The following is an 11,692-nucleotide window of genomic DNA, read 5'->3' on the forward strand; positions in this document are numbered from 1 at the left end:
TATATATGTGTATAGAGTTAAGCCCATTAAACTGTGTCTCTTCAAGTACGCAATATTGATCTCGCACGCTCTTGACAATTCCTTTCTTTCCTGCCGTTATGAAGACACTGGGTACAACAGCAGCCTCTTCATTTCGCGGCACAGATTCACGGGTTTGCCACTTCCTTTCCACGAATGACTAGGCTATAGCCATCTGTAGAAGAGAAGGGCGAAATATCGAAACCTGAGCTAAGGGTGACCGGCCTAACTTTTCTAGACACTCCTCCTAGGCAATGAGACTCGAAGGAACCGAGAGCGCGTGGTGGTCTGGTTTTGACGCCAGAAGCAGTTGATTTGATTAGCAAGTACAGACGTTCTCTGCCAAGCAAGCGTTAGGTTTCGCATTTAGCGTACCCTTGGTAGGATACCCATTCTTGGAGTAGCCATAATATACATCTTCCTACCCAGAGTATTTCCTATTCTACAGTATGTGGGCCAAACCAGGGATCAGTTGATTAACGGCGGAAGCGGTCAAAAATGATAGGACAAACAATTTCCATAAAGAAAATGCGCGCAGGAGGATTTCGCTGAAAAACATAATAAAAAAAAGAGATAATTGGTTAGAGTTTGGCCAAACCCAATGCCATGTTTTTTAACATTAAATCCCGCATCATGAGAAAATTTACAGCAGACCTAGCTCTATCGACCGGGTTATTGTGTCACGTTCCTTGTCGATAAGTCTAATTGCGCAGCAGGGCCTTATTGACTATGCTGAACGTTTCGTTTAAGAAGGGTCATCATAAGATTTCTATAATACTCAGTTATAATACTGCTAGAAAAAGGTGATAATATTGTTATGTCAAAAGGTCCTCTGGAGCAGCTATACTTGCCACTACATGAAATCCACGGTTTGTACAACAAGGTACGTTTGCGTTGTAAAGAACGAAAATCCTACATCACCACATAATTTATCCATAGAAGGTAAAGTATTGCGCTGAGCTGTCTACCCTTAAATAATATAAATATAAAAGTAAAAATATATATAAAATATAAATATGAACGTGACGTCTCAAAGTCACGTAATCAAAGTTGGTGCATAACAGAAGAGGCGTTTTGTGTAACCTACTTTGTTGTTTAAAAGAATGATCTAATTTTGTTATCATTAATTTTCGATATATTGCGCAGTTACACAAGCTTATTTGCGAACAGTATGCAGTTTTATTTCGAAAAGTCTAATTGCTATAATTGATTTGTGATCATTAGTAACAAAACAACAGGTCGTTCTAAAGCAATTCGACAGACGCTTGTTACTAGTGCAGCTGCTACCCGTTGCTACTGGCACACGTAAGTACTTGTGTTCGATAGCACACCGGTGACAGCTCTGGATCCTTTTTCTTCTGCCCAGTGTCCCACATCGGAATAGCTTAAATTGGTTTTTATCTCCCAAATGTCGTCACGTTTCCGACCAGCCTCTGACTCGAATATACAGATACGTCGACCGCTATAGCGCTTACAATAACAACCTAGTTTAGCCGCGAAAAGTTAACGAGATCTAACAAGACATGATGCATTCCAATAGGTATCGCCGTAGCGATACGACCACTTCCGTGGTGATCGCCGCATAGGATCAGACCCCAGCGATTCTGTCGTTTGGACGTGGATAACGCGAGACCCCGCTAGTGATCCTCTTTGATTCAGCTGTAGGTAGTGATAAATAAGAGAGACCGTAATCCTGCGAGTAATCAATGCATTAATTCCTTTCAACGAACACGAGGAGGAGCTGCAAAAGTAGTCTGGATTACTAGTAGAGCGCTGAACGCTATTCGGAACGTCGACGCGGACCTGGGATTATCGCAGAGTGGGGTAATCTGATAAAATTGTTCGAATCGAACGTTATAGCGTGAAAAGATTACCCTGCATTACCCCGTCGGACCATAAGCTATTCGCCGTAACCGAAACGAAGCGGCGACGCGTTCGAATAACATTATGAACACCCATAGGGACGTCCTTACGTAGCGCGCGATGCTTACCGGCAACTGTTCAGTAATAACAACAGTAACCGTAATTCAATGTTAATTAACTAGTGCATGAGATGTCTGTGGTATGGGACAGTGCGATAACTAATGAAACAGCAGTAATGGGGTACAATTGTAATGTAGTCGAGTAACTGTTACATGGATTGTAAGTGCCGACTACGCCAAATTCTCTTCATGCCCAAATCAACTTAAACTTAATCCTGCTGTTTTAAATTTCCCCGGACACATCAAAAAGTAGAAGCACTATCAATTAATTAGGATTAAGTTAATTACTCATCAAAAGTACAAACTGTTTACGCCGTATCGATAAAAAATGTTCACCGCTATCGGCCGTACACCTCGTGACAAGTCATTGATTTGGCTTCAATACATGAAACAAAGATCAGCTCAATTTATCTAGCTCCTAGCATGGAGCTGGGTGAGCGGCTGTTTCCGTCACGCCAGTCTGTCGCTCGTGTCCGATAAGAATATAAGTATCCATCTCCCGTGACCCTTACCAGCGCGAATGCGACATTCGACTCACGGTCAATTAGACGTACGGCCCAACAGCGTCATAGAAAAAAATACTGACACTTCATAATAGCGCAAAATCGCGCATTTGGCTGGCAGCGATCTCCGGGAGCCTATACGAGCGAATTCTCGGATATGAGAACGTCACCCAGCGATGTACCTGATCGATTATAGAACGCCTGTATCGTCGTGGATGATACGAAGCTCTTAAGTAAGCCGATGAATCGCTCGGCTCTATGCAATCACCGGAGTTGAATGAGTAATTATCAGTCGTATCTGTGTGGTCATATCTGCTGTCAGGGAACGTGCCGATTTTTGCCAAGTTACAATGGATTAGGAAATGGGCATGTTACTAGCTAACTCAATTATGCCAATATGCGGGGTGTCTGCTTGGAGACGGGTCAACACCTATTTGAAAAAACAAAATATTGCATGTCAGCTGCAACTTCGAGGATGTAATAGTTTTCGATATATTTTTCATTTCAGCCCACTTTTTCTCGTTGCACTATTTTTCCATAGATATTCGTAATTTTCCTGCAAGAACCATATAAAAATCGTATCTGGCTTATTGACGCTTTAGATTAGCATTAGAAGAAATTGGTCTGTAACCGATTTCTGCTTATGCTTGAAACTTGTCTCTATCACCTGCCGTTCATACGTTCATTTGTCATAGCTGCTCATCGTCTAGTACAATCGCATCTCCTCTCGACATTCGACCCCCCCGGAATAACAAAAAAAAAATAGGGGCGTTAATATCCAGACTGCCGTTGTAGGAAGACAGGCGTCGCGTAATTTTTACGGCCTTAACAAAAGTTAAAAAAGACGATGCACAGCGGTGAGCGAAAATTACATGACTAACAGTAACGGCAGCAGCGAACAAGCATTTAGATGAGATCCACGGGCTAAAGGCATTACAATCACAGTCTTTTACTAACAGCACCACTGATAAGCTTTCTCGCCATCTCTAGACACTTACGACAGCCTTCACACTTTACTGGGCAGCTATACGCGGACTTATTTCGCCAATGGATAGAAACGTGCGTACGATCCGAACCCCTAGAACAGCGTCTACCAGACGCGAGACGCTTAAGGTCTGCCGCTGTCTGTCGATTGTGTGTGCTGCTTCGCCCGTTTATGTCTAGCTAGCCGTGAACGAATAAGGCGACCTAAGGCACCGAAGGACTGAACCAATGAAAAAGACATTCGTACCTACATCGAGTGGCCCGCCACTAGCCAAGAAGATCAGCAGCGCACTTCCAAGCGGAGTGTCAGGCCAACAATCACTAGAGCGTGCGGTCGTCAACGCGAATACTCAAACGGTGAGACGGTGTCGCGTTTCTAGAGAAAGAAAGCGCTGAGCCAGTCGCACTGAATAATGTAGCACTTTCAGTGGCGCTCCGGAGGCTTTAGGAAAAAACGAACGATCCCACTGCGACGCTCGTCTATCTGCGAATATGAATGCGTAAGTCCGACGGGCACTCACTCAGCTGGTGGCTGTGGAGCTCTCCCGTCCCGGAGCATTTTGCGTCGCCGACAAGTCCTCTAAGCAGAGATAGATACATTCGGATCAATCAAGGGAATGACGCCCATATAATAAATCTGAACTGCTTCGATGGTTATTGTTATACGCAGTGGAACAATGAAAATCGCAGGGATGGCCGTAAAATTCCGGAATGAGAAAAGCTATGCAATACTTGTCGAAGATGCCCCGTTCGTTATGGCGGATGAATAGAGACAGAAACACAGTGAAACATGGTTTGTGGGGGTTCGTTCAGGCATTTTCTCAATGGACACGTGTGTGATCATCTTTTATGTTAACACTAACCCACAGGTTTCAATTATAACTGTGATGAGCGATTGAAACTGTGAACATGACCAGCCCATAAAACGCGTTGGGCTTTACCAGTCATTTTTTTTATCACCAGTACGATACCTATGTTTAGCGTCACTGTGGGGGTATACTAGTTTCACTTTGTTTTGTTCGCTCCTTTAAACGGGTAGATGTAGAACATTTCGGAGACGGCGAAAACTTCCAAAAGCTCAACGTTCTCCTGTATGTACCGAGTGGCTCTATCTACCATACCGCTCGAGTTGTTAATCCAGAACTAAAGAAGGCACAATGAGGATATTTTGTGTATACCACCTGAATAGTGCTAAGCGACCTTTAACTAATCAAAAATGGTAATAGCATTAAAATGCAGATGATCGAAGGTATTGCATTTCATCATGCTGATCAGGCCGCAGATCATGGAAACTTGGAAAAAAAGGCACAATTGAGTAGAAACGCGGGCAACATTACTTAATCATACTATAATTTATCTATACTATTTTCATTCAAATGAATTAATGTTTATGTATATGACGCAGTGCACACAATCATTTTTGTTGGTGGAATACTCGATGCAAAGCGGTGCTATGCACACTTAACTTTATTCTGTATTGCAATATACATTTACAGCATACATGGATCCTGATAACCTAACCTGAAAAACTCTGCATTTGCTACTGCACGCGATCTTGCAAACCGTGTGGGTACCTATATGTATGCTGGTTTAACATCTGTTTCAGTGGGGGCCTGTATCTACGGCGTGCCACACAGCCTGAATTACCTCTTAGTTAAACTAGGTATACTTTTTTTTAACAGCGTTTCCGGTATTACCTGCAACTAATCTAACAAAGACGTTCGATTATATTGGGGATCAGTTCGAGTTATTGAGGCGTTTTCGGATTAGCACAGAAAACTAAAGAATTTTATTATTATGGCATGAGAAGGACGCTATGCCAACGACAAAATTCGTTTGTCAAAAAGAGAAGGTCCTAATTATCGATTAGTTTGCTGGTCCCGAGATAGCTGCCTATAAACGCAAATGATCTCCGGGAGAAGCCCACAAGTCTAACCGAACAAATCACCGTAGACTTACGAGGCAAACATTTTAGGCATCTTCACAAATCACGCTCTTTATTATAACGTTTATTATTATTATATACGTTTGGTAGAAGTGGTCATTGTTTTCATAAACGGTACGTTTCGAATGATTTACCTTAACTGAACGATGCGTTTGTAGCGCATATCACTGTCACATTTCACATTCTAAACATTTAAGGGGTGTCGTCTATTAGCATTTAACTTTTTGTTGGCCAGTTACTTTGTCAAGAGGTTCGAGTCACCAGATAAGGATGAGACACTGCTGCCATCAGCAAACCGTATCCTTGAGGATTACGATGATGAGCAAATAAGAACGAATCAGACCAAGGTAGAAAAACATTTACAGCTCTCTCTCTCTCTCTCTGAACGGCTCGAGCGTTTGCTACGGCCTAAGAAACATCTTCTTTAGCGTGTTCTTTCTATTTTCTTCGAAAGAGATTGATGGAGAAAACGGTTTGCTTTTGCTAGCCTTAGAAGGTCGCCAAAGGAACAGCGAGAAGTTTGGATAAGAAAAAAATTGACCTAAGGCTGGGAAAATGAGCGAAACAGCCAGAAGTGAGAAAGTAGGTCGAACATAGAATGGAGCATTGATCCATTAGAAACAACGTTTAGGTGCAGGCGGACGAAAACCACAACAACCAAAAACAAGTTAATGCCTTTTCTGCTTCATTCAATACCGTCGAGTGTGTAACTATTGCTAACTACAACTTAAATAAAATACAAACGAGTTCCGAAACAGGACCGATAGCTTCTTATAATTAAAGATTTTATTTCGAATGTTATCGAAGATACCATCAGGCGCAGATTTGCGTCAGACTTCGTTACAACTAAATAACTTCAACTTGGGAGACCCTTTGAAAAATTGCAGTACATTAATACGAGCATACGAACCTGCAGCTGACGCTATGGCCATTTATGGTCAATCGGATAGGTCGTAGTGCTCTACAATGGGTGCATAGTTGTTCGGTGTTTCAATGATTTCTTGACCCGGTCAAAAATTATTGTCTATAATAGATTCAAATCGTGTGCATAGCTCAACGGGCTTAAATACAACTGTCAATGAAGACACCATCTGCGTACAAACCGTGTATATAAGTAAAGGAATATCAGGCACAACATACCACGTTCTATAGTTGAATCTTATAGAGATACTTCAAATGCGAGTAGATACCGTGACCGTGTGAAAAAAAGTATTAGTGTACACTGATTCAAGATACTTCAAAAAACCTCTAGTATACTATTTTACACTATGCTTTTGGTGTTTTCCGCATGTCCTTTGGAAGCTGTTGATAGATACCCAGATTCTAACCTCTACAGTAACGGTATCTAACAAGACATTTTGTCGCTGTTGTTCCCACGAATGTTCTTTCTCTATGTTGTTGTGAGCGCTCGATAGAAGCACTATACGTAATCAAGCTAACAGGCCGATTCGCAGACGATGGGGGCGGTGACTCGACAGGCACCATAGAAAGTTCCAGGAGCGTTGTGCCGGACCGATTAATTTGGTTGTGTGACGGTTTACAGCCTTCCGAAGACGCCCGTTTAAGCGTCAGGCAAGTAAAATCACAGTCGTATTATGTAGAGTATGGAAGCATCGTTTGATGCGGAAAAGCCGTGTCCGATTTCAGTACTGCACTAACACCTGGCGAATTAGATCGCTAATGGAGAAACTGGGCAGGTCCCGGGCCCAAAGAGGATACGCTTCCAATAGATATTACGTCGAATTTGGTTGGGCGGAACCAGACGAAATTATTAAATCGAACTGAGTCCGCGCTGCAGAACGCTTTAGAAAACTCGGCACAACAATAAACGTTTGTCTTCATTAAACTAAGAATTAAGTTTGCCAATGTTTAGAAAACTTCGCATAACTTTTAGAGGGTAATGATTGACCACTAACCATGGTGTCCTAATTTTGTCACCAATCAGCAGTGCTCACCTAGTCAATTCAGTGCGAAGAGATCGAACGCTGATGATATAGAGAGCGTAAAAGTGTTGCAAACGACATCCACAATCATCGTCGCTTTTGGTACCAAAAACAAATTCAAGCTTAAGCTCGATACCACTGTTACACCGCGTTAAGGTTCACTTCTTTTTAGAAATGTTATCGATACGAACTTATAGTATAAAAAGCCAGTTCAACTTTCCTTCTACCAGATAACATATAGTACAAGGCGTTACATATAGCTACAAGACTCTTTAGAAAGCTTTGTATCGCTCACACCATTATTTACCAAGAAATAGGATGCAAATATTTCAAGTCGGTTAATTCGTAGTGTATTAATATACAGTAGTTTTAGGACGACTTTTACGTATTTTACGTTGAAACCCGAGCTACTCTGTGCGCTGTTGTTTCCGACAACCCGTCGATAGGATTGCGCCAGATGTGCAAGCTAGATAGGACCTTTGAGCCAAAAAGCACTTCGCAGGTGTCCTTTGTCGGGCAGGTGTGCTCAGACTTGACCATATGAATGTCAATATCCTGTCGTCGGCTCCAACACCGCCTACGACTCACAGACATTTCAGGACGTTTCAGCAAAGTTATCTCTCAGCTATGCATATTGATAGGGAAAAAAATACCCCTTCGCTGTTCCGGGAGGGCTCCTATACTTTGCATGCACCCCCGTCCTTAGCTCCATAGAGTTCCACAGCGATTTTTGTGTTCAACTACCACTGGCACAGCTCACCATGGGTGTCCCACTGCGTTGATACGATTCAACCAATCAATCGCTGGGTAACCTATCTGCTTTCATATAAACACTTATGGACAGACGTCCACCACAAAATAACGGAAGCCATTCAGCTTTGTTTGAACTTTTGCCGATGCGATGGCCTTTCAAAGGCTTGCTGCCGCTAGCTGAACTATTGAGCACTCAATCGCGGTTGGGATCATGACCTATTCGACGCTTCAACCGCTGAACGTACCGACACTACGCTATTGTTGACGGGAGGGACGCTACTTTGGATGTGCCTGTGAATGGCCGAATATGAAAACAGATCGGGGTGCGGGGGTGTGACCTGTCATGTAGTCGCGCTGTAAACGTTTCGCGACGCCCGTGAATGGATCACACACGCACCGTACCGAGGAACATGCATATTCACACTTAATACAAATCATAGGATCAAACCAAGTACTAGAGAAAATCGTGTTCGATGCTTGTGGATAAATCCTGCGAACAAATAGTGGGACACACTTCTGGGTTGTTGACCAGTAGGGTTGCATCTGGCTTAGAGTTTAGCTCGGAGTTAACAATCTATAAGTGCACCATGATTAACAATGGACATTAGTTAAACTAGCTATTTGGTAATTTATTGAGTACAGCTAAAGCATTTCAGACTGAACCTCGCGTGTTTGACTGTAGAATACGTGAATACTATAGATGTAGTCCCCCCATATGCTTTCAGTTTCTCAGTTATCATTGGCACTACTAAACACTTTGTAATGGATCTATAAACCATCAAATATAAAACAATGACCCTTCTAAATCGCTATCAACTGTAGCCGCATACGAAACGGCATGTTTAAACCATTTAAAAAAATAATACCAAATTGTCTAAAACAATTTAATGAACGACTAGCTAACTGCAGATATATTGTTCGCAACGATTTCTCGTTACTGCGTTTTTTCGTTGCACTTACAAGTTCCCGTTTTCGACGCTCCTCCTGTTCGGGCGTCCTTGTCCGTTTGCCAAGTTCGGCCTTAAATCCGTGACCGGGAAGCGTTGTGAGCGCGTCCAAATTGGCGTTTTCCGAATCGAGCAGTTCCATGAGATAGGCGATATATGAGGTGGCCAGACGCAATGTCTTGATTTTTGAAAGCTTCGTGTCAGGGGGAACATTGGGGATGCAATCACGTAAATCAGAAAAGGCATTATTGATCGATGCTGTTCGACGGCGTTCTTTGCGGTTGGCGGTCACTCTACGTTTTGGCCCGAGGCGACGGGCGTCGGCCGAGGGCTCGGTTTCGAGTCTAGGCTCGCTCCCCGGATAACCTCCGGAGCCAGCGTACGAGTGGCTGTCAACCGCGTAAGAAGTGGTCGAACTCAGCGTAGAGGAGCCAAAGTACGATCTTGGCGCAGACGATGGCCCGTGCGTGTGAGGGGCAGGACTTACATACGGATCTGGCGACTCGCCATGTGAACTCACTGAGTTAGGATAGGGAGAATTGCTCGTCCAATAATCGGAACCACCACCGTAGTCGCTGTAATAACCGTAAGAGTTTATACTGGACATCGCCCCAGCGTGAAATGGCAATGCTGTAGTCATCCCACAGCCGGTTAGTTTATAGACATCGGCAGTGAGCTAAGTGCAGTGTGAAAACGTGACAGGACGCGGTAGGATAGACGCGAAACAGGGCACTACTAGCAAACCAGCGAGATGAAATGACGAGTCGACGCAGGAAAGAATCCCTTGGAAGAAGAGGAAAAGCTTGAGGAAGGTAATTATGAAGGTATCACTTGACGGTTCTGCTAATCAGGCGGAGGTGTCACTCCGGTCTTGAGTCAGCGACGGCAAACGGCATTTTAAACCGACAAAAGGCTAAGCTCTGCTGAACATTTCTTGTGACGTAGTAGAAAACTGCTGTAGAAAGAGACCCCTGAAATTATTCGTTCCAAATTAAATGGTGATCAGAATGCTCGACCTCAGTAGTTTTTATACACTTTACACTTCACCGATCAGAAAGCTTCAGCGAACGTCGTCCTTGTCAGGAGTTTTGCACAGTCCTTTTTGGACATTCGATTCATATCAGTCACACCGACATCCTCTACGGATCCACTTCCGTTTTTCACCTTAGCAGCATCGCAGCGAGGCTTGAGTACATGAACTAAACAACTTGTTATCTTTTGAGGACATTTTAGCTTGTACGAAAGGGTCCGTAGGGAAACAGAAACATAAATGTCTACTGACTGACGTTCCTATTGACAGCTGTGCCTTACTAACCGAATTGACACTGAAGAGAGCAGAAGTCTGGAAGTTGCCTTTGCCTCGCCGTACCAGCACAGTTCTTTAGTCGACTCCGAATGTTCTGACTGGCTTACGTTCCGCAAAGCTCCGGCCGTTGTCAGTGAGCGTCCGATGACTGTCCCCTACAGGAGTTCGCTCTGGCCGACACTCGATGCGCGGCGCAGACGGTGCTCACTCGGTGGGAGGCGGAGCTAACGCGATTAGGGGCGGAGCTTGTGCGGTCAGCGCTCAGCGTCACTTTGCTGCATTCAGCCAACAGCGCAAATTGTACAATTTGCCTGCTTGACGCTTGGTAGTGTCTGGATATATGCGCTATGCTACGCTTCGAGCACAGCAGCAGGGAAGCAGTGGTCGCGAGGAAGCTGTTCGGACGTTTGTAACCAGCGATAGGGGCAGTGACTTTCGAGTGAACCCACTAAAAAGGCCAGATACCACCATCTAGGTTTGCAGCCGCTGCCATTGAACTGAGCTATTGGTCGGGTGGCCATCAGTGGATCTCTGATCTGCTGACCAGTACCTCGCTTGCTCAGAGCCATAAAGCGTTGTGGAGATCTTTCTCTAGCGACGATCCGATTGCAATACGATACAGCTGAAGGAAGGCAGTAACGCCCGCGTAACGGCAGTAATTCCTTGCCATGGTAGTTAGTTTCGCGTTAGAACGGCCTCTTCTGGAAGACGGTCAACTAGGCTTGGGCTGGTAGGGTTAGAAACGTCGTTTGTGAGATCACCATGAAGTCAGTCAGTAATCGAAGCAATCGATAATATTTAATTGTCAGACAAGCTCTTTGTATTCTACTTTTCAGGCCACGAAGCTAGTAGTAAGGTTTTACCCCTGTAACATGATAGAAATCGTTCAGATTATTTCCTTTGGCAACGGGGAACGCTTCTTATTTAGGAAAACGTTGTATACGAACAGGGGTTATTTTGTATTCAGGTGGTCTTCTACAAATCATAGCTTGGAATCGCTATCCGACGCCGAATTTGCGATTGCTAAACAGTATAAGCATTTTACCTTTCCGTTTTCGATTGCTATGCACAGCCAGCGTAGCTTGCCTGTATGGGGCTCGAAGCGGGTGAAGAAACCCGGGCACTTTTCTACCAGTAGCCTATGTGGGCTCCGTTTTACTTGCGCAGAACATCAGCGGTCATCAAAATAGCCACGACCCCAAAAATTCCCCATTCAGCAATCTTCCTCGTTGGAACTTAAATTGTCTGTGGGTCGAGCTGCGCGATGTCTGCGAGCTGCTGGGGAGATGCTATTATCGTAGGATAAATGAT

At 44.1% G+C, this 11,692-nt stretch overlaps 1 protein-coding gene across 4 annotated transcripts in view; it reads right to left on the minus strand.

Annotated features, from left to right (window-relative positions):
- Window positions 1-11,228, minus strand: part of LOC111250223 (heart- and neural crest derivatives-expressed protein 1-like) — a 16,111-nt gene extending 4,883 nt beyond the window's left edge. The window contains exons 1-2 of one of the 4 annotated variants that reach the window (XR_015326559.1): window positions 9,089-11,228; window positions 444-566 (exon numbers count right to left, since the gene is read on the minus strand). Coding sequence is in view for 3 of the 4 variants with exons in the window: in XM_086987286.1 (XP_086843412.1) it covers window positions 495-566; window positions 9,089-9,715 (699 nt within the window). In the remaining variant the exon portion in view is untranslated. The remainder of the gene's footprint in view (window positions 1-443; window positions 567-9,088) is intronic. The other 3 variants (XM_022805115.2, XM_086987286.1, XM_086987285.1) reach the window with 3 other exon arrangements.
- Between the last annotated feature and the right edge of the window lie 464 nt (window positions 11,229-11,692).

This window comes from Varroa destructor, unplaced genomic scaffold, assembly GCF_002443255.2.
Source record: "Varroa destructor unplaced genomic scaffold, Vdes_3.0 BEIS01000004.1, whole genome shotgun sequence".
Taxonomy (NCBI): domain Eukaryota; kingdom Metazoa; phylum Arthropoda; class Arachnida; order Mesostigmata; family Varroidae; genus Varroa; species Varroa destructor.